The sequence below is a fragment of the Neophocaena asiaeorientalis genome, unplaced genomic scaffold (assembly GCF_003031525.2).
Source record: "Neophocaena asiaeorientalis asiaeorientalis breed wild unplaced genomic scaffold, Neophocaena_asiaeorientalis_V1.1 scaffold70, whole genome shotgun sequence".
Lineage (NCBI taxonomy): Eukaryota > Metazoa > Chordata > Mammalia > Artiodactyla > Phocoenidae > Neophocaena > Neophocaena asiaeorientalis.
Genome location: NW_020175410.1, coordinates 659,922 through 686,822, shown reverse-complemented (window position 1 = coordinate 686,822; position 26,901 = coordinate 659,922). Strand labels below are relative to the sequence as shown.

Sequence of the window (26,901 nt, the reverse complement as noted above, 5' to 3'; positions counted from 1 at the left end):
CCCTCCCGGATCCCAGCTAGCTGAGCGCATTTATTTGCATATTTCTACCTTTGTTCCCCGCCGGCGGCCAATCAGCGCGCGGGGCGAGGCGGGGGTCTGGGCGGGGCTCGGGCTCCGACTCTGTCTTCAGCTGCTGCGGCCGCAGGTTCCAGAGCGGGTAGGAACCGCCGCGGGCGCGACGCGCGCTGCAGCCACTGCCCAAGCCCCGGGCTCCCCACCGCGTCTCCGCTGCTGCGTCGCCTCGGTCAGGCCCCGAAGGCAAGGACAAAGAGGCTGCCTGGAGGCTCCGCCGGAGCCAGACTTTACCTGCAGTTGCCGGGAACCTCAGGCTCCAAGATGGTTTGCGGGGGCTTCGCGTGTTCCAAGAACTGCCTGTGCGCGCTCAACCTACTCTACACCGTGAGTATCCCGAGCCCATTCCTCCCCGCCTGGGGGCTTTGCACCTGTTCGGGTGCTCCGTGACTTCCCTGTCTGGCCAATGACTCTCACTTCATCCCGCACCCCCTTTCTGTCTTCCCACGCTCTGGCCTCCCCCGCCCGGCCTCGCCATCCGTCCCCGCCGGGGACCAGGAGCCGGCGACTGTCGCAGTCTTTTCCTTTCATTGTGAAGCCGCCGTCTTTCTGGCTCACTGGCCGCGTCTCTTCCCCATTGCTCTACCCCGCCCCCTCACCCACCGCCTTGTTTTTCAGTTATTTGACCAGACCTCTCCACTTTCCCATCCTTATACCTTCTGCAACTCGCTCTTGGCTCCCAAATCCATCTGGGGCGGATTTGGAGGCGGGAGCCGCCTTGGGTTTGAGGACAGTTTTGCAAAAATAGCGTGATCTGAAACTGACAAGGCGGCATATGGATGGTGTGCGTCGTGTTTAGCTCTACGTGCGCCTGTGATTTTAATTGAGGCCACCGTGTAGATTCACAGGATATCCGCAGCTTCCGAAGTTTGTTTCGTGCTTACATAAAGGAATGCCTTTTTGCGGGGAGCGGGACTTGGCGGGGAAGTTTTGCTTATACCTGATGCTTTTTCCATGTATCTCCCCTCTTATCATTATCCTAAATCCATTTTAAGCTAAATTCTCCAGTAAATAAGCGAGCCTCCACCCAGGTTGTTTCTTTCCCTGCCAACCAGCTTGGGCTTTTTAGTTTTAACCCTGCAGTGTATGTTTGTAATTTTTGAGGGGCAATTCAGGGTGAACAGGAGAATGGAAGAGTAGATTGCCGTTTACCAATGGCCTACCACATCCCAGATTTTACATACACTTTCCTTTTTCTGACAATCATCCGAGGCAAGGGGCATTGTCTAAATTTTATACGTAAGATAATAGACCGAAAAGGGCTTTAATAACTTTACATAGTTGATAGTTGGCGAGTCAAGAAGTGGAACCCGGGCTGTGGGATCCAGATCTTTCCACAGGCTTCTTTACCATGCAGAAGAAACTTCATCTTCTGTCATCATCCCTCCATCATAGTCTTGCTCCTGTCTATAAATACACCTGGGTTTGTTTTGCAGCACCCACCCTGAAAACAAGCCCAGCTCCTGTGCATTAGCAGAGAGCTAGGCCATCTGTGCAAGCTTAGGTTACATCCTTGGAGTGTGGAGTCTGCCTGTGGTCCCCAGCAGGAGGGAGAGGCTGGGTCCTTTTAGCATTACTGTTCCCTTGTAGGTGAACAGGGTTGCAAAGCTTTGAAAGCAAGACATAAACCTGTAAAAAGTATGTCTTTCTGACTAGTTAGTAGGAATCTAATCAACATGTCACTAATCCTAGATTTGGGAAAAATTCTAGACCACCTGGTGATTCAGGTACTTGTAATCGGAGAGCCATGTCAAGTTTCAGATGAGAATCCACCTTTGTCTCACCTGAACATGCCTATCACATTGATTATTTATTAAGTAAAAGCTGACCAATTCTCCAGGTATTTTCTTTTGTTAGCATGAATGGCCTGTTTAGAACTTCACATTCCCCATTTTATGCTGACTTCTGCCCCTCCCCCTCATGATTTAGCTACCTGTTTGCCAGACATTTAACCTTATAGTATCTGCTTACACACAGTAGAATGTCTGCGTTGCATACTTACGTCACTGAGGAGGTCTATATAGATTAATATGCCGTATATATATTTTTTTCTAAAGGCAAGTTATTTTTAAATCTGGTTCTGTTGCTTTTGAGATATGTCATTTCTGCTTGAATCTCTTGTGTATTAGGAAAGCAAAGAGAAAGGTAACTCTGAAGGAGCATATTATATAAGACTTTTATATCTGTTCTAAATGATTGACCTTCAGAGTGTATTCTATTGATTTTAATAGCACTGTAGTAAAAATTAATTGGAAATTCACAGGACTGTAAAGATGGTTGGCCCTTTTAAATCTAAACCTTTTTATTTTTTTTAAAATTTATTTATTTATTTATTTTTGGCTGTGTTTGGTCTTCGTTGCTGCCCGTGGGCTTTCTCTAGTTGCAGCGAGCAGGGGCTACTCTTTGTGCGGTGCGCGGGCTTCTCATTGCGGTGGCTTCTCTTGTTGCGGAGCACGGGCTCTATGCCTGCGGGCTTCAGTAGTTGTGGCTCGCGGGCTCCAGAGTGCAGGCTCAGTCGTTGTGGCACACGGGCTTAGTTGCTCGGGACCAGGGCTCGAACACGTGTCCCCTGCATTGGCAGGCGGATTCTTAACCACTGCACCACCAGGGAAGCCCTAAGGCTTTTTAGAAAAAGGATATTTCTTAAAATGAATTACTGTCTACTGCTTATACATTATGAACAAGTTTAGATGAGTTCAGCAGTTTAAACTGGAAATGAATGAAAGGTAAACATTGAACCAGGACTTAAATAGATGATGAAAATGTGCCATTGCTATTATTTAGATTCTGTATCTTCCCTGGTTTCACCTCAACATTTTAAGATGGGAAATGTCAAGTGGTTGGGGGAAGGGTTAAGGCTGAAGACTTGGGAGACATTTATTTTTAAGGCATGAATAGGAGGACCCTTTATAGGTTCCAATCCCACCTGGGTCGCTGCCTCCGAAATAAGCTCAAAGTTGTGGGATTGGATCTGAGATTATTTCTAAAAGTGTTAGTAAATCCAGGATTGCATATGGGCGTGGTAGGTGTAAAGGCCATGGTCTGCTTTGAGTCATCACTCTTGCCTTGAAGCATTTTCTTGAGGAACTTAGGGCAGCCTAACTGTCCACATGCTCAGGTGGCCTGCTTATGACCTTGAGATTAGGGCAGAATTCATGACCAGTCCAGAAAGCATGTCATTAAAATAGGTTGGATGGAACATCCCCCAAACTTGTCATGGATTTTTGATCACTAGCCAAAGGTGGGGCTGATTTTTGTTGTTGGTTATGGTTTGGTTGTTTTAATTAATAGAATCCCTAGTAATAAACAACTTTACGTTAGTGTAGTGAATATCAACAGTTTATAGATACAGGAGGAAAGGGAGAAGCTATGGTTTCTTTATGCACTTTCATGATGTTAAACAAAAGAGAGTGACTTGCTCTAGAACTTCCTACATTTATAGAAACTGAATGTTTCTTCACTCAACAAATATTTATTGAGTGTCTACTGTGTGCAAGGCACTGTTCTCAGTCTGGGAATACAGCAGTGAACCAAACTGGGCTTTTGAAATCAACATGCCTTATGAAGCCTCTTTTTCATTCACTATCTTCTCTACATATGATCTCAAGAGCTTTCTTCAGTCAATAAACATTTGCTTACTGTGTGCATTCTGCTGAGAACTGTGGGAAATAATAAACACATACAAAGGCAAGTACCTCCTCTGTGAAGACAGGATCTAGTGGGGATTTATGGAGTGGAAAAATTAATATTGTATAAGGGAAGGACTGACTTTAGGTGCCACAAAATTTAGGACTAGGGTAGGTCTTTGTGGGTTGGAGAAGAAGGCATGATTGAATTGAGGAAGTGTGGAAATAGCTTGGTCTTTTTGATACTGTTCAGGATATAAACACAAGTGAAAACTGCTTTGGGAAAACGGTCTATTTTATTTTTAATCGCTTATTTTAAAATAATTTTGATTGAAAGTATTTCAAAAAAGTGAAAAATAACTTTAATTATTCCTAGTGATTTGTGGGGAATTTTAGAAGGTATGAAATAAGTGTTATATTAAAATATGTAACGTTTTGCATATGTCTCCTTGTGCTTCTTAAGCAGAGAAAAAAAACTTCTAGGAATCGACTGCTGTTTATATGTATGTGTGTGTGTGTGTATGAATAGTTTTAATTAAGAACGTAAGGAACAGAATATAACTCATGGTCTTTAAATAAGGGTCATTTCAGAAGTTTCAGTTTTGCTTCTTATTCTGTATTTATTCTTCTAAAATCTAAGTTTGCTTCTGTTGGTTTTTTGCAATATTTTTTCTATATCTTGGGTTGCTTTGGGGAAAAAATCTCCATGCAGTCAAAAATTATACCAATTTACATTCATTTTAAGACATATGTTTATTTGCGTCTGAAATTGAGGTTGTCTTAAAATAGGTAAAACATAGCAGATAAATATATATATATGTATGTATGTATATATATATGTATGTATGTATATATATATCTGTACAGTCTATGGAAAGAAAAACAGCTGGGTTTCGGAAGAAAACCTAAATTTGAATACCAACTGTACAGCTTGCTTGGAATTTAACCTTGGGCAAACGTCTCCATCTGAGTTTCACTTTTTTCATTTATAAACTGGTGATGATATTTTTCATTCTTCCCTTGTGGAGTTGTTAGGATAAAAGGAGAGAATGTGGATAAATGCTTTGAATGTGCTATAGAAAAAAGAGCAAGTTGTTACAGCTTCGTGGAAAAAGTTGAATTATTTTAAATTTCTGAATTACAAACCTGTAAGTTACAATGGAAAGGTTTTCAAGCTACTGGGATTTCTAACACTTACAGGCTGGTGTTAACTCAAGCAGGCCCTACGGGGGCAAGAGTTCATACCCTCAAAGCAGTAATATTAATCTTTCAGTTGTAAGAAAAAAATGACTGAGGTATGGTGAGTATAAATCTGGAATGATTTTCCTGTACATTTTTAAAAGTCCTATTCTGGTCATTAGAAGGCTGGAAAAGTATAAGTTTGTTCAGTTTCTACTCCAAAATAAATGAAAAACACTAATACTTCATACAAAGAAAAAAAATCTACTTTTGTAATTGCCTTCAAATTATTATATTTGACATTTTTCAAAATTCTGATCATTATTTTTCAAATTATTCTTATTTAATATGTGGTTAGGCTTATGTTATTTCTCAGCCCTTGTTCAAACTACTGAATGAATTTAAAATATTTAAGTGGTTGCTGAATATTTACTTGGATTTTGAATTTAAAAATGATTCACTGTTTACAGAACCTGGAATTTTCACGTGATGCTGTTGAGCTGGTGTTCATAGTCGGCCTTTGTGCCAAATATGTTTGTGAAATTTCCCAACTTTTGATTTTAAAACAGTTACCGAAATGTGCTATTTATGTCATTTCTTACTTGAAATGAGGTCATTTTCTTTCACAAAGTTTAACAACATAATTAAGAGGCTTTTAGAAAGAAAGCAAATTTATTAGGGGAATAATTGTATTTCAGCCTACGTTTGAAAAGTGAGATTTGAACATCTCAGTGGTTTAATTTGCATACAGTTTTAGGTAGTTTAAAAGTGGGCCATCATCACCTCAAACACATATGAATTACTGGTGAAGACAGGCTAGGTTTAGTTCGTCTTCCTTCTTATCACATTTCACCTGAATTGTTCCTCCATATTATCCTATCACTGTAAAATGAATAATGCACTTGTAATAGTGGATGAAAACTCTCAGAGAATAAACCCGAATTCCTTAGCATGCCATTTAAGATCTTTCACCATCCGCTCTTCCCGTGTGCATGTCTTCATATATTTCAGCCACAGAGGGTTCCCCAGACATTTTGCCCTTTGTTGCCTGTCTTTGCTGATCCTCTGCTCTTGACCTATAATACCTTGTTCTGTCTTTGAAAACTACTCAAATAAAACCTCCCGTTTCTTAAGTCAGAGAGAATTGTTTCCTTAAATTTTCACTTGGGAATCAGTCTTACTACTTGAGTGCCACCCCAGACTAATTCAATCAGTATTCAGAGAGAGGGAGAGGCATGTGATTTTTTTGGTTAAAAAAACCCCTTTTAAAAATCTTCCTAGCTAATTCTAAATTACAGTGAGGGCTGAGAGTCAGTGTTGTAAGATTTTATTTTACTCTGTCTTTGCCATTAACCATACCAATGCTCCATACTATAGATTGCTTTGTGTTTGCTTTTTCCCCAGCTAGACTATCCACCGTTTCTTGGCGGAGATCATAGCTTTCTCTTTGTTGCATCCTTTGGTTTGTAGCATTTTTTTTTTTTTTTTTAGCACAGAGCTTATACTTTCTAAATACTTCTTGAATGGAATTCGCAGAATTGGCTGTTCCCTTTTCACCAGAGGTTAAAACATACCTAATGAAAGCTTGCATAAACAGGATAATTTGATCAAAATTAAATCTAGAAGGCAGCCAAATATTTTAAGACATGAAAATTAGCGTTGGGTTAAAAATAATAAATAGGAATTGCTTTTATCTGTCTACTGTAGAGTCTAATATGTTTCTTGAAATACTCTTTTCTCTTTTCTCTCCCATTGTTGGCCAAGCTCTCCTATGCATCTGAGGTTTTCCTGTAACCTTTCCCGTGAACAAATCAGCTTTCCGTAAAATTGTACTAGAATCATTGTTGGATAGGGTTCTTTATATTATTAGTCTAATTTATTATTATTAGTCTAACATAAATGTTAAGACGAACCCAAATAATTTTTCTTTTATTCATTCCAATAATATTAATTAAGCAACAGCAGCAGTAAGCGAAACAAACCAAAAGGTCCTGCGTTCATGGATCTTACGTTTGGGGAGGAAGGTAGATGATAAGCAAATAAGCAAATAAGTTATACATCATGGTAGAAGGTAAAATGCTATGGAGAAAAATGGAGTAAGAAGGCTGAAGCACAGTGGGGCAGTGTGGGGGGGTAGGGGAGGATAAGGGCATATTTTTATGTGTGGTGGTCAGGGTTAGCCTTCTCGGTAAGATAGCAGTGGAACAAAAACTTGAAAGAGATGAAGGACAGACATCTGGAAAAAGTCAGTGGAGGGAACGGCCTTTGAGAAGATCCTGAAGGAGTATTTCTGATTTATGCAAGGGACAGAGAGGACGCCTGTGGCTGGGACCGAGTGAGCAAGCTGTGGGTGGAGTGGTTGGAAATGAGCCAGAGACTTTCTGGGACCCAGATTGAAGGAACTGAACTTTTACACCAAGGGAAATGGGGAGCCATTGGTGGCTTTGGGCCTGATTTTCATTTAAACGTTTGTCTGGCTCCTGAATTGAAAATAGATTATAGATGGCAAAAGTAGAAACAGTGAGATCACCTGTAAGGCTACTGCAGTAATTTAAGCAAAGATGATGGAGGTTTGGACCAATATGATAGCAATGGAAGTAAGAGAAATGGTCAGATTTTGGGTGTATTTTGAAGGTGGTGCCAACATAATTTCCTGATAGATGAGAATGGGGTGTGAGAGAGACCAGTCACAGATTACTTGTGGTTTATGGCCTAAACAACTGGCTTGCTGAATCTGCTATTAATGGGAATGGGGAGACTGGGTGGAACAGGCTTTGGAAGGAACATAAGAGGTTCAGTATTAGATGTGATGCCAATCAGATACCCAAGTGGAGATGTCAGATGGCAGGTAGTCTAATAACAGTGGAGTTCAGGGGCGAGGAATAGCTGGAGGTTGAAATTCAGGGAGCCATCATTGTAGAGAGTGGTATTTAGAATTGCTACTAGATGAAATCAACCAGTTAGTGAGGATAGGTAGAGAAGGGCAGTGATCTGTGAACTGAACCAAGGACACTCCTTTTCTTTTTTTTTTTTTTTGTGATACGTTGGCCTCTCACTGTTGTGGCCTCTCCCGTTGCGGAGCACAGGCTCCGGACGCGCAGGCTCAGCAGCCATGGCTCACGGGCCCAGCCGCTCTGCAGCATGTGGGATCCTCCTGGACTGGGGCACGAACCCGTGTCCCCTGCATCGGCAGGCGGACACTCTACCACTGCGCCACCAGGGAAGCCCAGGACACTCTTATAATAACAGTTTTCGGAGACAAGGAGGAACCAGCCAAGGAGCCTGAGAAGCAATGGCCTGTCAGGTAGGAGGAAAACCTGGTAGAGGTGGGTGTCTTAGAAGCCAAATGCACGTCATTTTAAGGAGGCAGAGTTGAACATCTGTGTCAAATGCTGGTAAGTAAGATGAGGACTAAGTTATGATTCTTAAGTTGATCAATGAAGAAGTCACTGAAAAAAGCAATTACCCTTTTATTTTGTCATATGATAGACTATATGTCCCTCAACAGTAAGGACCGTGTCCCAATCACTCCGGCTTTCCTGAATGCCCAGCACAGCCTTGCCATATGGTTGACATTTAGTTGATTGAAAGAAGGAGGCAGTGCAGGGCTGTTTTGCCCATAATTCCACGTCTTCTCTCCCAAAACTGCTCCGAAGAAGGAAGACGTAGGGTGGGGTTGAAACTTCGTTGGCAACTGTGAGTGCTACCTCAAACCAGTTATCCTTGGAAAATGGCAAGTCAGGATGCCTTACTTTTGATTCTCTTTATATAATTTCTTCCCAGCAGATATTATATATTATGTATTCTGTGCCTTGTAAGTATAAAGCAATCTGCTTGGCACCAAGGAGAACATAGAGAAGAAAAATATGTGACAACAGCACATGAGCCTTCCTTGTATCACTTGAGGAATGAAAATGAGACGAAGAACTGCAGTCTTGGTTTCAACACTAAATGTCTGGATATTTAGCAGTATCCAGATTATTTACAGAATTTTCAAATTTCCATCCAGATGTTTGGTATCAGAGAAACACTTGCTTCATAATCACTGAATTGTTCTTCAATTGTTCACATTAGGCAGAAGTTCAGAGGGAGAGTTCAGTGTCACGTGTAATTACTCTTATGACTGTTGAAGCATGGAGAGGTCTGGGGCCTTAGTTTTTAATGTATCGGTGGATGCTGCGTTACATTTTGGTGGTATAGTCTTTGTAAATCTTATTACTGTTTTAAGTTTCTTACGCTCCACTATCATCACGTCTTCTCTTGCTTTAGTGCTGACAAAACATTTGTGAATGATTTAACTGCAGAATCGCATCCAGTTTTTTCAAAGTTCTACATTCCTCTTTCGTCCTCAAAGCAATTCACTTACCCTGGTAGAATTTGGATGCTCAAAAAGTGTAGCTGCTCTAGAAATGATTCAGGTCTCTCTTTGCATGTTGTTTCTGCAATGTGGTGGATATTTGGTGAAAGAATGAAACTCTCTTTTATAGGTTATATAGAGAAAGAATAATCTGGAACACACGAGGCTGGATTTCTTCACCCCAAATATTGATTACGTTAGGGAATAAGCATTTTCCTATCCCTAAAGCATAATGAACAAGATCATGAGCTCTTTATGTCTGCAGTGTATTTTGAGTACCTCTTCTGTACCAGGCACTTAGCCACATGCTAGGAATATCAGATCAACATGTGCTTTGACTGTATGGCTCTCAAAGTGTAGAGGGCTCATTAGAAGAATTCAAAGTATGACTGGAGGTGGGGAATAGTGGCTAATGAGTTACCTTGAGAGGTAAGCCAGGCCCTTCGCATTCTTGGATTTGTCAGCCTGGTATTTGGACTTTATTCTGAGATTAGAAACAAAAGATAGCCGGCATGGGAATCACCTGATCAATTGGCTTTAAGTTAAAGACCATCAAAGACTACCATATTAGGAATAGAGTCCAGCTGCTGGTAAGAGAAACCCAGCTACTGCTGCTTCAAATAGTAAGCTCTATTATTTTCATGTAGCAAGATGTCTAGAAGTAGGTAATCTAGAGAAGGTGCACAATGCAAGCATGTTATCAAGGTCCCAATTATCCTGCCCTACCATCCTTGGTATGTGACTTTCTTCTTTGTCACCCAATTACATCTGCAACCCTAGGCATTAGGATTTGTTCCCTGCTGGAAGAAGGATAATGCTGTAAAATGCTTTTCCTCATAAAGCTCTCTCTCTCTCTGTGTGTGTGTGTGTGTGTGTGTGTGTGTGTGTGTGTGTGTGTGTGTGTGTGTGTTAGTTCTATTGAAGTATTAATGACATACAATAAGCTGCACATATTTAAAGTATAAATTTGATAAAGTTGTGACACATATATACACCTGTGAAGCCATCATTGCTTTCACGACCTTGAACATATCAACCCCCAAAGTTTCCTTATCCTCCTTTATAATCCCTCTCTCCTGGCACATAACCTTTGCTCCCAATTTGCAGGCAACCACCGACCTGCTCAGCAGTAAAATTGAGGCTGGAGTTCAATTTGGTAAGCCTGGGGAGGGTGTTTGCAGGAGGGAGATGGCCTAGGACATTTCTCTGGCTCATTGAGTCCCTTCTCGTTTGGTCCTTAGAATAAAAAGTTTCAGGGAGGTCTTTTAGGCTAAAAGGGAGTGCTCCTGTTTTGTAAAAGCCCATTGACAAAGTGAAGTATTTAGAGTTAGTCTAGGCGGGGAAGGTGGTCCCAGTGGGGAAGGTAGACAGGGTCACTGCAAGTTTGCAAGTATTAAAAATGTTACGATAAACACTTGCAAGATGAAGCTTGCGTTGACCAGAATTCTTTATAAGTTATAAATGAACGTAAAAGAATGTGTTGGCAAGATAGCACAAACTCTTAGAAAGATATAATTGGGAGATTCAATAGTTGGATCATCAAGTATGGCTGGATCAAGGGGCTCAGAAAAGGTCAGAACTCTCTTGTTCCTTCTATCCACTTCTCAGCCCAGCTTGCCTCTGCATAGATTCTTTTTGAGGCCAGAACTTCCCATGTGCAAGATGGCCACTGACAGAATCAATTTTAATTGTCCTTATGGCTTGCTATACCAGAGGAACCCTTTTTTTCTCTTTCAATATTCCTGTATGATCATATGGGACATACTAATTAACCCTGTTGGTTTATGGACCCAACCCATGAACCAGTCACTGTGTGTAGGAGGATGAGCAACCATGATTGCTGCTGGCAGTGGTTAGAGGGGGCCAGTGAGACGCTGTGATTATGGGTTTTATAAGAAATGTATGTGCTGGGTTGTAAAAACACCGTATGTCCCCTACAGAGATCATTTGTCCTCTGAGTAGGAATTTGAATCTTCTATTCCTAATTCTAGAATGTTCTAGCAACTCCATCATTTGAAAGGCCTACTGTAGTGGTTTAATTGTTCAACACCTACTTAAGCTAGATTGTAAAGAACATTATGCACAACACTTCTTTTCTTTCTTCTGGAGTGGCATTGTGTGTAGTTGATCCAAAAAGTGCGTAAATACATGTTTATTAGTTTTGAATAATTTTATTTGCTAGAGTGATCTCAGAGATAAAGACTGTGCATCCCGACTAGGATTTCTTGCTCCCCTACTCCAGGCAATGCACTGTGTGCTTGTGTATGAATGTTGGCATATGTGACAAATTTTCTAGGTCGGGTGAAAGAAAAATAAGCACAAAATGAATAAGCAAGGATTTGGTAGTTAACTAATAGCAAAGTTGTATGAGTGAGGACCTTATTGTTCGTTTCTACATGACTGTGCAACCAGATCTCATAGGGAGTAAGTCAAGGAGACGCTAATCAAACCTATATCAATCGGGCTACAAAGCAAGAACTACAGTTTCTTATGCATTATAATATTGTCTTTACTATTATATCTCGATGTTAAAAATTACTTAACTATGTTGCTAGGCACTATGATATGGTCCTACAGGAAGAAAAAAATGCACCAAACAGAAAGGTTGCCACAGTTCTGCCTGTGTCATTGGGTATGTCATTTTGCTACTCTGATTTATCACCTATAAAATGAGGGGACTCGGTTAGGGTCACTGGCCAGATAGCTTTGTGCCGCTAGTGCCCTCCTTCATCAGAATCTGTGGGATTTCCCTGGCAGTCCAGTGGTTAAGAATTCGCCTTCCAATGCAGGGGATGCGGGTTCGATCCCTGGTCGGGGAACTAAGATCCCTCATGGCACGGGGCAACTAAGCCCACGCACTACAACTACTGAGCCCACGAGCCTCAAGTAGAGAGAAGCCAGGGTGCCACAATGAAAGATCCCGCGCAACTAAGACCCGATGCAGCCAAAAATAAAAATAAATACATTTTTTAAAAAAAAGAATCTATCCATGTGCGCACTAATGGTTTTGCCACCACCTCCTTTTTTAAGGATTTGCTTGGGGAAGCAATACCAGTTGTAGACACTTTTATAATCTTGCCTTGGTGTGGCTTTTCATAAATTTTAGCTTTTGTACTGTCTCTTTCAAAAGCTCTTTTTTGTATGGTTCACTTTTCTTTGTTTTAAAGAGAGAACAGGAAAGGTTGGTGCTTCCTGTTCATAAATAACATTGCTATCAACAAGTTAACAGATCCATAATTTGTTTTTATCAGCCTTCTGTCTCCCAAAGGAAGGAAACTATTTGTCATAGGTCTAAATTTACTTTCTATTACCATTGGTCTCATAAGGAAACTGTTGTTATTATTACACAAAAAATTCATGCAGTTTCTTTGTCTACCAGGTTCTAGTTACAAGCAGGCTTTTTAATTATACAGTTAGAATCTTATTGGAATCCATAATTTGTATATCACTCATTTGGAAGACGTCACATAATCCCATTCTCTTCAAAATTAAAAACCAACCATAACATACAATTACCACTATTCAGAAATAAATTGCTTCATTATTACCTTTAAAAGGCTCCTTCTTAGTAAAAGTTAAAGAAACACTGATAATCAGATCTAATTAGAGGCATATCATAAAACTTTAGGTGTTGTTTCTAATTTAAAAAGTTAATTATGAGTACTTGGGGATTTTTGTTACAGTGTGTTAGAGACAGCAGTCACACCCAAAAACATTTATGTTGTTTTCAATTTTGCTTTATTAAAAAAACCAAACAGGGCTTCCCTGGTGGTGCAGTGGTTAAGAATCCACCTGCCAATGCAGGGGACACGGGATCGAGCCCTGGTCCGGGAAGATCCCACATGCCGCGGAGCAACTAAGCCAGTGCGCCACGACGTCTGAGCCTGTGGTCTAGAGCCCGCGAACCACAACTACTGAGCCCCTGTGCCAAAACTACTGAAGCCCGCATGCCTAGAGCCCGTGCTCCACAACAAGAGAAGCCACTGCAATGAGCAGCCTGCGCACCGCAAGGAAGAGTAGCGCCCACTCACCGCAACTAGAGAAAGCCCGCATGAAGCAATGAAGACCCAATGCAGCCATAAATAAATAAATGTTTAAAAAAACCCAAACATATTTTGGGGGTTTATCATAAAATTGAGTCACTTAAGTAAGTTTATGTTTGGACAGTTTCTCTGTTGTGGTAATAAATGCAAAATTTGTTTTTGATTGGACAGTTAAATCATGTTCTCTTCTACATTACAAATGAGAATGTGTATTTAGGAGTCGGGTACCAGAAGGAGGTGATGGGTGGTGTCAAGATGCATATGTGAGTCTACCCAAGTATGACAGACCTAGAGCTTCACTTTCTGTTATAAACAAGTGGAGAATCAGTGCATTACTGCCTACTGTCTTCAGGTCTCTACCACCTTCATTTGAAAGCTTTCCTTTTTCTTAAGTGGGTGCAAATTGTAGGGGAGAATGTGGGCAGTACCTGGAGATGCACAGTTGGGAATTAATGTGAAATATTTGAGAGACAAATGAGAATATCTTGATGCGAGTAGCCATGTTTGGGGAATTGTGGGAAAAAAGGCTGGATGAGGCAAGTTGGACAGATTTACAGATGAAAGCAAAGCGGAAGAGTTTAGTATTGGTGTTCCAGTAAGAAAAGGGTTGTTACATTTTCAGGCTACTTGTAACTTGGAAATGCTTTATATGCACAGAAAGTAATATGGTGGACTCATGTGATCCCAACAGCCTGATTTCACAAATGCCAGTGTTTTGCTATGTCTCTTCTTAAGAGGTTCAAAGTTATAAAGGGCCCCTCTCTGTTCCCTTTCCCAATCCCCACCAAAAGTATCATACTCACTATCCTAAAATCAACATACGTCATTTCTATGCATGTTTATATATGAAAATTTGATCTGGTAATCAACCAGAGAGAAAATATAGTGGTTTTTTTAAAAAATAATTTATTTTTGGCTGCGTTGGGTCTTCGTTGCTGCGCGTGGGCTTTCTCTGGTTGCCAAGAGCAGGGGCTACTCTTCCTTGCTGTGCTCGGGCTTCTCATTGCAGTGGCTTCTCTTGTTGTGGAGCACGGGCTCTAGGCGCATGGGCTTCAGTAGTTGCAGCGTGTGGGCTCAGTAGCTGTGGCTTGTGGGCTTAGTTGCTCCATGGCATGTGCGATCTTCCCGGACCAGGGCTCGAACCTGTGTCCCCTTCATTGGCAGGGGGATTTTTTTTTTTTTTTTTTTGCGGTATGCGGGCCTCTCACTGTTGTGGCCTCTCCCGTTGCGGAGCGCAGGCTCAGCGGCCATGGTTCACGGGCCCAGCCGCTCCGCGGCATGTGGAAATTTCCCGGACCGGGGCACGAACCTGTGTCTCCTGCATCGGCAGGCGGACTCTCAACTACTGCGCCACCAGGGAAGTCCTAAAGTGTAGTTTTTGTGTTTGAAAACTTATGTAAATGGTCTGTTTTATCAATATTTATACAATTTGTTTCATTTTTATGTTTGGAATTGATAGATTTAATATGTGAATTCCCTAGTCATGGTGTTTGAGGTTGTTTTACATTTTTTACTGTTACAACCAAGGCTGCAGTAAAATCCTGATACATGTATGTCTGGCTGGGGACATGGGCATTTTTCTTGGATATTAACCTAGAAGCAGAATTGCTGGGTTAGTAAGAGACACGTATCTGTAACTTTTTGAGGTGCTGCCAAATTGTTCTGTAAAGTGCCTGCAACAGTTGACACTTCTACTGGAATGTGAGTTCTAGGTTCTCTGCATCCTCGTGTCATCAGGCTTAATGTTTGCCAATCTAGTGAATGTGAGATCCACTCTGAGGTTCACTAGTGAGTACCTCATTGTTCTAATTTTTGCTTTCCTGATATATAATGAGATCTAACATCTTTCATTTGTTTATTGGCCTTTTGGATTCTTCTTCAGTGAACTGCCTCTCATTACCATTGACCACTTTTCAGTGTGCTTTTTGTCCTTTTAAATTGATTTGTAAGTGTTCTTTAATATATACTTCTGTGCTGGAAATATCTTCTAGTCCTAGGCATATCTGACATTTTTCTGTTTTTTTTTATCATATAGAATTTAAAATTTTAATGTGAGGTATAGTTTGGTGGGTTAGAACATGGATTCATATCACAGTTCTATCCCTTCCTTGCTGTGTAACCTTGAGCTAATTTCTTAACATCTCTGTGCACAACTTCCCCCATCTGGAAAATGGAGGCAATAGTACTACCTACCTCTTAGGGTTGTTGAGAAGACTGAATTAGTTAATAAATGTAAAACATTTTGAATACTTCTTGTATGTAGTAAATGACATATTTGTATTATATGTGCTTTTGGGGGGTCTTGTTTAAGAGTGTTTCTTTAACCACAAAGGCAAAATATCTTCCTGTATTTTTTTCCCCAAAAGTTAAAATTTTGCTTTTTATATTTAGGCTTTAAAAGAGATTACTACTGTTATTTTTCAAAATGGGAAGGTAGTTGTGGAAGAGCTATTAATTAAAGACTGCTCTTTCCCTACTGATGTAGAATTCCATATCTCATCAAGCCCACACTGTTGGTTTTAGTTACTTGATTTTAATTACCAAACCATTATAATGAATTCTGATATTTGTTTGGATTATTTTTAACTTCTTTAGTTCTTTTAGTTTTATTTATATATTTAATCTTACTAAATAAAAAAAAATAAAACACATTCAAAAGCTATAGAGTCAGGCTCAGGTTTTGAAGAGCATGGTGAAAGCAATAACAAAGACAGAATTTGGGACAGTTAAATGTGACCACTGACAAAGGTTGATTTGCCACTAGGAGCATTTCTTATGCAGGGTGCTAGTGACAGTGTAGCTGGGCTGAGAAAAAGTGCAGCAGACACAGGCCTTTCTCTTTAATCTTCTTAAAAATGTTCCTAGCTCTTTGATGACATTTATTCTTCCATGTAACTTAACGGATCATTGTATAAATTTTTACCCAAAACCATGAGACTTTGACTAGAAATACGTGAAATTTGTAGGCTAAATTGGAGGTGAATTGATGCTCTGTTATAACGAGTGTTCCCACCATGAACATGATAAATCTCTTCATTTAATTTAGGTCTTTTCCATGTTCTTCAATTCATTTCATAATTTTCTCCATGGGTGTGTTGTAATACTTCTTTTAGATTTATTTATATGTACGTCATATTTTGGGGACCTATTACAAATTGCTTTTAAGGAAGTGCATGAAGAGATTTGGAGGTGCGTCAGCATGCTGTTGATTTTGTATAGTGACCTTTCTGTGACCTTTTACACTGGAAATACAGCTTTCTGGAGGTCTAGACATGCAAGGGTCTTAGTTCAGCTTCCCGCTTCTGCCTGGTTTAAAACCCAAGTCCTTCCCCTTTAGGGACTGTTCTGATCTGGGAATTCCTTTGCACCCTCTCATGGCCACACAGTGCCAGTTGTATGCTTGCCGTCTGACTTTCAGTTCTCCTTTCCTTTCTGGCCTGTGGGAATTTCCCATAGTTTCTCTGCACTCAGCTATATATATATATAAATATACATATAAATAAATATATATTATTTTAAAAGTTATTTGTTTATCTTTTTTGTTAATTAATTAATTTATTTTTGGCTGCATTGGGTCTTTGTTGCTGCACGCGGGCTTTCTCTAGTTGCGGCAAGCAGGGGCTACTCTTCATTGCGGTGCACGGGCTTCTCATTGCGGTGGCTTCTCTTGTAGCGGAGCGTGGGCTGTAGGCGCATGGGCTTCAGTAGTCGTGGCTCAAGGGCTCTAGAGCGCAACCTCAGTAGTTGCGGTGCATGGGCTTAGTTGTTCCACGGCATGTGGGATTTTCCTGGACCAGGGTTGGAACCCATGTCCCCTGCATTGGCAGGTGGATTTTTAACCACTGCACCACCAGGGAAGTCCCTCAGCTAAATATTTAAATAAAATGTTGTCTTTTTCAATATTTTAAAGTATGAGTAGCAGGAAGGACTCAAGTTACATGGGTAACTCAGTTGCCCAAGTTCTATAGTAGGATGAGTAACACTCTTCTCCCACCAAAGTTTCACATTCTCATCCTTAGAACCTGTGACCTTATATAGCAAAAGGGGCTTTGAAGATGTGATTAAATTAAGCATCTTGAGATAGGCGATTATTGTGGGTTACCTGGGGGCCATATTGTATAAGAGGAATGTAAGTGGCTTATACTCAGAGAAAGTGATGTGCTTAGAGAAGCAGGTTGCAGTCTGAGAAATTTGAAGATACAACACAGCTGGCTTTGAAGATGGAGAAAGGGGATATACTGGCCAAGGAGTGCAAGTGACTCCTAGAAGCTAGAAAAGGCAAAGAAATGGATTCTCCCCTGGAGCTTCCAGAAGGAATGAAGTCTTACTGACACTGTTACTTTAGCTTAGTAAGACCCATGTTGGACTTCTGACCTCCAGAATTACAAGAGAATACTTGTTTGTGGTGTTTTAAGCCACTAAGCTTGGGCTAATTTGTTAAAATGGCAATAAGAAAGTGATACATCCTCTCAAATGTTTTTGAAGGAGAGGTGCCTAGTATCATTGATGGGGATGACTAAAACTATATTAGAGACACAGCAGAGTGAACTTGGTGAGGAATACTCTCGAGTGAGAGGTACATAGAAGGGTGTAATCTTTTTCTTCTACCTAGAAAAAAAAAATCAGAGCAAAGATACTTGTGAATGTTCTAGATAATGTTTTCAATAACAGCATAAAGCCTAGTCTGGAACCTAGAACTTCTTACAGAAGTGATAAAGTGCCCTACCCCCCTTTTAGTTATAGACATTATTTTTCAAAGGGGAAAAGATTCTCATTATTAATACGCCTGTAACTTGGGTAGCTGAGAGAGCAGAGGGCAGTTTTCTCCTTTTGTTGAAATGCTGCTGTTGTAAATAAAGGATTTGGTTTGCTGGGAGGGTACTGACAAGGGATACCGGAATAATTCACTCCAGCTATATGGTAGGGATAACGTTGATGGTAAAATATCAGGCAGCTTTCTGTAACATGCATTCCTGACTTGTTCATCTCCAAATGCGAGAATTGTTTTGTGTGGGCTGCTGTGACAGATTACCACAAACATGGTGGCTTCAAAACAGCAGAAAGCTATTCTAACACTTCACGAGGCCAGAAGTTAACCATCAAGTTGTTGCACTCCCTCTGAAGGCCCTAGGGGAGAATCTGTTCCTTGCCTCCTTGCCACTTTGCCTCTTCTGTGTTCTGGTGGCTGCCAGCATCCCTTGCCTTGCGGTCACATCACCCTCTGCCTCTGTCTTGATATTGCTGTCTCCTCTCTCTGTCTCTACTCTCCCTCTGCCTCTCTCGTAAGGATACTTTTGATGACACTTAGAGGCTGCCTGATAATCCAGGATAAGTTTGTCCCTTTTAGACCCTTAATTGAGTCACATCTTTTGCCATGTGATATAGCATTCATTCTTTTGCTGTATACGGTAATATTCAGTTGGGGTCATTTTTCAGCCTACTATGTGTTCTGTTATGGTTCCTTTGCAGTCTTTGATGTGTTCTGTTTATCTGGATATTTTTGATTATTGTTCTCTACTCTGACCCACTTTGTAAAAATCTCTGACATAGCAATGATTTGTCCCATTGTAGTTTTTCATTCTCTCCTACATTGAATTCTAGAATGAAAGTCAGCAAGCTGCAGCCCATGGACCACATCCATTCCATTGCCTATTATTGTACAGCCTGCCAACTGAGAGTGGTTTTACATTTTTAAATGGTTGAAAAAAAATCAAAGGAACATATTTTGTTCCACATGAAAATTATAAGAATTTAAATTTCAGTATTTAGGGGTAGCTTGTCTCTGGCTTCCATGTGTAGTGGGCACCAACCATTTGTTGATGAATATTTAACTCGTGGTAAGAATTTCATTAATGTTGTTAAGGATTTGGTACAATTCCCAAAGGATTCTTTAAAACTGTGGGTTAGAAGATTTTTATGTGTCATATTATTAATGCTTCTGATCTTTTTGGCCCTAAGACTCGAAGAAATATAGGGTAAATGTCCTGCCCCTGAATTTAATTAAGTTAGTAAATAGTCATCACACCCAGGACTTGAAGCTGCCAAGTGTTGGTTAATTTTATATGTCACCTTGGCTGGGCTGTGATGCCAAGATGCTTTTTCAAGCATCAGTTTAGATGTTGCTTTGAAGGTATTTTTTAGTTGTGATTAACATTTACCCTCAGTTGAGTTTAAGTAATTATGGGCCTCATGTACAATATGAAACATGAAATCATTAAGAACAAAGATTACGTTTCCTAAAGGAGAAGGAATTCTGTCTCAAGACTGCATCACTGAAATCGTGTCAGAATTTCCAACCTGTCATCCCGTCCTACACATTCTGGACTTAGTGGACCCCACAATTCCATCAGCCAGTTCCTTCAAATAAATCTCTCTCTCTCACTCTCTCTCAATATATATCCTATTGGTTCTGTTTCTCTGGAGAACCCTGACCGATACAGCAAGTTACAATGATGTGTTGAGACTGTGGACCATCTTCAGTGTTTGTTGACTATGCTAAGCATCACTCTCTCCCCTCACTGAGGTGAGGCCCCTCCGGCATTATCTTCCTCTCCTTCCTTGACACCTCCTTCAGGCTTCTGCCTTTTACACCTCGTGAAAGGAAATGTGTTATATTCGGGTATAACAAAGTCAGAAATAAGCTCATTTGTGATGGGCCCAAGGACTTTTTCTCAATCCAAGATTGTTTGAAGTTGTGAGAAGACTGTGAGTTGATAAAAATGAGACAGAAGGAAATGGATCTGCTGAGAAGAAGCATTTGAGAAGATGAGGAGGACTAATTTCTGGGTAGCAGTATTTGTGAGAAGTTTTTCCTCTTCTCCCTCTAAAAAGAAAAACTTCCTCTGTGTACTAATTCAGTGGAGAACATCAAGTCCATATAACACCATAACTTGTTCCTATCATGCTACAGATAGTTGCTTTCATTCTCCAGTTTTGCTGCTTTATAATAAATGGATAAAAATGCAAATAGCTGGGCTTCCCTGGTGGCGCAGTGGTTGCGAGTCCGCCTGCCGATGCAGGGGACACGGGGTTGTGCCCCGGTCCGGGAAGACCCCACATGCCGCGGAGCGGCTGGGCCCATGAGCCATGGCCGCTGAGCCTGCGCGTCCGGAGCCTGTGCTCCGCAACGGGAGAGGCCACAACAGTGAGAGGCCCGCGTACTGCAAAAAAAAAAACCCCAAAAAACAAAAAAAAAACAAATAGCTGCTGTATTTGTCCGTATTTAGCCATTTTACTTGTATGTCTATACATATAAGAAGTTTTACATACCAAGGCATTTAAAAATTGTGTCTGATAAACAATGACTACACTTATAAAAAATTACACATTTGAGTAAAGAACCATTTGAGTGAGTGATCATTTATTTTGTACCTCAAAACAAAGTTTATTAGGCCTTGAAGTGGTGCTAGAAAGTTTATTTTACATACTTTGATTCCTCCCAACAAGGTATTAAGCTGTCAGCTTGCTCCAGGAAATGGCTGACTCTCGATTGACTTGAAGATACTGTCTCTTCCCTGTTCCACCCTCCACCCCGGGCCCCCCCCACACCTATTTAAGTTGTATCTTCTATCAGTTGATTATAATCTTTATATGGCATGCTATTGAAGTGTTATTTTAAAGAAGTAACTGTAACTTTGAGTTGTACAGGTAATGACTGATTGAGACGTGTTTTACCTCTTACCCTTGATTTTGTTTTATAAGAATATAAATTAAATGATTGGGATGTAAAATAATTTCTTCTTGCTCAGAATGCCATTTTTACTCTGAGTAGCTAAAATCTCTTATACTCTTTTCATCCTAAAAGTTTTAATAGTCTCTCTCTATGTTTGAATTCTCACAGAATAGCCAATGATATCTAAAGCAATTCATTTCATCAACAATATTGTAAGATAATTTGACTGTTCCAAAGACGAGGTTCTGTGATAGGTTCTGGGGATAAAGAGAAGTGAAAAGATGGGGTCTCTAAGTTGCTCAGAGACTCCTAGGAGAGACAGGCTTGGAAACAGAATGTTCATGTGTTGAAGGGAACAGTGGAACCATATTTGAAGAACAGACATTGCTCAGAGAATGGAGAGATGAATTTAGTTTGCTGGGGACTAGGAAGGCAGCACAGAGAAGGTTACAGTCCGGGGCTTTTTTTTGTTGTTGTTTTTTTGCAGTACACGGGCCTCCCACTGCTGTGGCCTCTCCCGTTGCGGAGCACAGGCTCCGGACACGCAGGCTCAGCGGCCATGGCTCACGGGCCCAGCCGCTCCGCGGCATGGGGGATCTTCCCGGACCGGGGCACAAACTCGTGTCCCCTGCATCAGCAGGCGGACTCTCAACCACTGCGCCACCAGGGAAGCCCCAGTCCAGGGCTTTGAAGGAAAGATATGTGATTTTCACGTGAAGAAACCAGTATGTCGGACTGAGATGTGTTGGTGTCTAAAAGTTTTACATACGCTATTATTTCAAAACCTTAAGTAGAAATCGTTTAGGTTTAGTAAGCCAGATGGCCTCTGAGGCTCCATAATAATTTTATAGATTATTGTTTGTATTTTAAAAACACGGCCAAGGGGCTTCCCTGGTGACGCAGTGGTTGAGAGTCCGCCTGCCGATGCAGGGGACACCGGTTCGTGCCCCGGTCCGGGAAGATCCCACATGCCGCGGAGCGGCTGGGCCCGTGAGCCATGGCCGCTGAGCCTGCGCGTCTGTAGCCTGTGCTCCGCAACGGGAGAGGCCACAACAGTGAGAGGCCCGCGTACCGCAAAAACAAAAAACAAAAACATGGCCAAGGATTAATATAACTTGTTAAGACAATACTATCTGTGAGATCATGTGTGTATTCTAGTATTGTTAGCAATCATTTGTAAGATACTAAGTAGGTGCCTGAAAAATGTTCTTGATATTAATACATAAATTGACGCTTTTCCCCTCTTTCTTCTCCCCGCCCCCCCCGCACTGCCCTTTGTGGTTGTTTCTGCAGTTGGTTAGTCTGCTGCTCATTGGAATTGCAGCGTGGGGCATCGGCTTCGGGCTGATTTCCAGTCTCCGGGTGGTCGGCGTGGTCATCGCAGTGGGCATCTTCTTGTTCCTGATTGCATTAGTGGGGCTGATCGGAGCCGTGAAACACCATCAGGTGTTGCTTTTTTTTGTATCCTGTTTTACAGGTGGGATTTATACCCCACTTGGGTTTGCTCTTATCTTACTGATTACTCCTGTGATAACTACAACTAATTTAAAATAACCATTAGGAAGTTAATTGCCGGAGAGCGCCTCCTGGCAAGCATCATGTGTATTTGTCCAACCAACATTAGGAACATTTCTTAGGGTTAAATTATTGTGTGTTTACATATTCTCTGTCCATTTCACATCATGACGAATGTATTCTGCAAGTTCAGTATCATCCTATTTATGTGTTGAAAATTCAGTTACATTGAACTGATTCAGAGACTTCTGTGTCCTTTCCAAGTCATTAATATTCGGTTGAGAATTTCACAATGATTATTTTAAGAGTTGATATTAAGAAAGCTTACATACATTTATCTCTACTTATTTCCTATTTTATCTATGTAAGAATTTTTATTTTAATCTAAGTGAAATTATAATAGATCAGCTTTTATTTTTTTAATAATTTATCGAAGTATAGTTGATTTACAATGTTGTGTTTAATTTCTGCTGTATAGCAAAGTGACTCAGTTATACATATATATTGTTTTCATATTCTTTTCCATTATGGTTTATCACAGGATATTGAATATAGTTCCCTGTGCTATACAGTAGGACCGTGTTGTTTATCCATACTATGTATAACGGTTTGCATCTGCTAATGCCAAACTCCCAATCCATCCCTCTCCACTCCCCTCCCCCTTGGCAACCACAAGTCTTTTCTCTATAATAGATCAGCATTTAAATATTATTGTTGTTAGTATTTTTCTATATAATTATACCTACAGTGTATTATCAAAATAAAAATTACGTGTATTCTTCTTGCACTTTCTCTAAGTGCCATTTGTTCTGTTTTCGGGGTGACTTCCTTCTAGGGAGTTGTGAAGTTGCCAGTAACTCTGTTTTATGTTATTTTAAGCATTTCCAGAAATATCCTTAACTTTGATTCTCAGTACATGATTATTCTCTTACTTGTATTTATTGTCCAGTTTTCCGTATCATGTGCTTGCTTAGCCCTGAACCAGGAGCAACAGGTAAGCAAAGATTTTTTTTCTTTCTACTTTATCATACTACATAGTGCATGTAGGAAGAAAGGGGGAGGAATGATTGGAATATAAAATAATTTCTTCTTGTTCAGGATGCCATTTCACTCCACATAGCTGAAGTCTTTTGTTCCTCATTGCTTTAGTGGGGCTGCTTAGAGCCCTAAAACACCACGTGTTGCTATTTTCTGCATCCTTGAAGTAGGATTTTGCCCTCACTGGGTAAAAAGTGCTCCTGCTAATGGATATTCACCCAGTCTTTCCCTACTTTTATGCAATGAAACATTTGCTCCAGAATGTTTGTGGTTTCATTCTGGCAATTATTCTCTTCAAACTCTAATTTGTTTGAAGAATATGGGTCTCTCTTTTGGGGCAATGGAAAATTTGTCTTGCTACACTCTGAAAACTAGGCCTTTGACCTAAGTGCTTCTTTTAAATCACATGTGAACGTGAAGACGTTTTATTCTTGGGATAGAAATCACGCCTTCTTTTTGTTGCAGATTGAAGTGTAACCCTTTGAAAAGTTTTGATGCTCTTATAAAGAGTATTATATTAGGTGCACTCAGTTTTAAGAGTTGCAGGCTCCAGCTTTATACATTTTATGCAGGGATGACACTTTTTTTTTTTAAGATTTATTTTGATGTGGACCATTTTTAAAGTCTTTATTGAATTTGTTAAAATATTGCTTCTGTTTTATGTTTTGTTTTCTTGGCCACGAGGCATGTGGGATCTTAGCTCCCCGACCAAGGATTGAACCTGCACCCCCTGCCTTGGAAGGCGAAGTCTTAACCACTGGACCTCCAGGGAAGTCCCAGGGATGACACATTTTAATGTATGTTTAAATGCATTTTCTAGGGTCAGCTTTTGGAAGTTGGTTGGAACAATACAGCAAGTGCTCGAAATGACATCCAGAGAAATTTAAACTGCTGTGGGTTCCGAAGTTTTAACCCAAATGACACCTGTCTGGCTGTAAGTACAAAGTATAAAATGTTTTTTGGAGATGTATTGCCTACAGATGCATAATGGTTAACATGGAAGAAGTGGACTTTCTGATGCTGAATTGTACTTTTAAAGTGTTTTTTATATACCAGCATTACATTCAGTGTACACTATTGTATCAATTATCTGTTCTCAAATATCCATCCTGAGGATACTGAATATTCCAGGGCCCAGCCAGACACGGATGCTTTTGGTTCTTTGCCCCTAATTCCTTCCCAGTCAAATCCTCCTAGAACAAGTTGTGAAAGAGAAATAACAGCAGATCAGCAAGTAAATATCTTGGTTTGGAAGCCTATCAGGGTGGTAGGAGGGGAGTGGTCTGTATTAAATTGGACTTCTCAACCAGCTAAACATCCCCAGGGTGGAGGACACAAGGAACCACCCTCTTTCCTCTCTCCCTTTTTCCCCATCACAACTTCATGCCCTTTCTCTCTGGGAGCTGAGCTAGCGATAGATCAATTAGAGCCATCCTGTTGCCCCAGGCCAGACCACTGACCCAAGTCCAACCCAATCCCGTATGGGGATGGACTTGGAGCCTGGCTCTCTTGGGAAGTTTACATGTGTTTATATTTTGGGGAAAATCCTATTACCCCCTTGCTGAGCCCTGAGCTGGACATCCCCTTGTTGTGTCCTCTTTTGTGGGTTATTAGTTTTTTATTGCTATATAATACATTATCACAATTTTAGTGGCTAAAACAACACCCGTTTATTGTCTTAGTTTCCCTAAGTCAGGAGCCTGCGTATAGCTTAGCTAGGTCCTCTGCTCATCAGGATCTCACCAGAATGAAGTCAAGGTGTTGGCCAGGGCTACAATCTCATCTCAGGTTTGGGGTCTTGTACCAAGCTACTGTTGGTTGAATTCAGCTTCTGGTAGTTGTAGGATTGAAGTCCCATTTTCTTTCTGGTGTCTCTAAGTTCCTAGATGCTGGTCAGGTCTTAACTATACAGCCGTCTCACAACATGGCATCAAAGTCAGTGTGAGAATCTCTTCACTTTATTAAGACAGTGTCTTATGTAATGCAACATAAACATGGGAGTGACAGTGCATCATTATTCACAAATCCCGTCTGCTCTCAAGGGGTGGTTATTCAGGGCATGTACCCTGGGGGTGGGAATCTTAGGAGCCTTCTTACGATTTTGGACACTACTAAAGAACCGTGGCTCCAAGTTGTATATGATATTTGAGACAGTAATTTTTATGTGGGTGTTTTGTTTTTTAATCTGCTCGTTATAAATATACTTTGAAATAAAAGTTCTTTTTTGAAAATTAATACAGAGCTGTGTGAAAAGCAGCCACCAGTGCTCACCCTGTGCTCCAATAATAGGAAAATACGCAGGAGAAGTTTTGAGATTTGTTGGCGGCATTGGCCTCTTCTTCAGTTTTACAGAGGTATGTACAAATAACTCAATATCTTCCGTTCTTTGTCATGAGATTCCTGTTTTACAGGGCAAGAGGGCATGGCACTTAACTTTTGGAATGTATCAATGGATGTTTTCACTGGGAGCTAGTACTGTAATAGGAGGAGCTGTGGCTTGAAATCAGACGTCACAGATTTAGCACTAAGTTTATACAGGGTGAAGTGCTTGATCATTAAATTATGTAAAATTAAATGAAGATATTAGACTGGGTTATCTCTTGGGTCTCTTCTATTTCTAGAGTTGTATGATAAATTATGATTTTGGAATAGGTAGGACATTCACATTGTTTAATATATATATTAATGTGTAATAAACACACATTTATATACAGGTATGCTTTGAAAAGTTGCCTTCCAACCCTATCCGCACTCCCCTTTGTTCCTAGCCTTCTAAAACCTGTAGGTAATCGTTGTTATTAATTTCTTACCTATATAACATATATTTGTTATATTAATATATTTACTATATTAATACATTTATATAAATGTCTAAGCAAAACCACACACATATTATTTTGATAATTTTTGAGGAATGCTAATTCCTCGTTGTCTTTATTAAACACTCAATAACTCTGGACATTTTTGATGCATCTGAATTGGCAATATGTATTTAAATTAAAACTTTTTTCTTTAACTCATCAATTCTACTTGCAGTGCTTTATTTCATGGAGATAATTGTATAACTATGTAAAATGAATACACAAGAATGTTTATTGTTTATAACAGCAAACCTTTGGGCAAGCTCATATTTGTCAATAATGAGCTGGTGAAATTAGAGTTTATTAGACAAGAGCAAATAGTTAAAAAATGCACTGTCTGGGTTGGAAACCTAGTTCTCCTGCTTTATTAACTGTGTGACTTTGGGCAAGTTCCTTAAGCTTTCTGTGCTGCTGTTTCGGCTTTGCAAACAGGCATAATAATGGAAAGCCTCTATTTCATAGGGTTGTTTTGATGCTTAAAGGAGTTAGTATATGTAAAAACTTGTAATATTTAGAAAAATGCCTGACATAATGGCAA

At 40.4% G+C, this 26,901-nt stretch overlaps 1 protein-coding gene across 1 annotated transcript in view; it reads left to right on the top strand.

Annotated features, from left to right (window-relative positions):
- The first annotated feature begins 74 nt into the window (after positions 1 to 74).
- TSPAN13 (tetraspanin 13) overlaps positions 75 to 26,901 on the top strand; it is a 33,995-nt gene continuing 7,168 nt past the window's right edge. Inside the window, exons 1-5 of the mRNA XM_024767061.1 lie at positions 75 to 399; positions 22,243 to 22,410; positions 23,378 to 23,458; positions 24,323 to 24,436; positions 25,743 to 25,856. Coding sequence (XP_024622829.1) covers positions 337 to 399; positions 22,243 to 22,410; positions 23,378 to 23,458; positions 24,323 to 24,436; positions 25,743 to 25,856 — 540 coding nt within the window. The 5' untranslated portion in view covers positions 75 to 336. The remainder of the gene's footprint in view (positions 400 to 22,242; positions 22,411 to 23,377; positions 23,459 to 24,322; positions 24,437 to 25,742; positions 25,857 to 26,901) is intronic.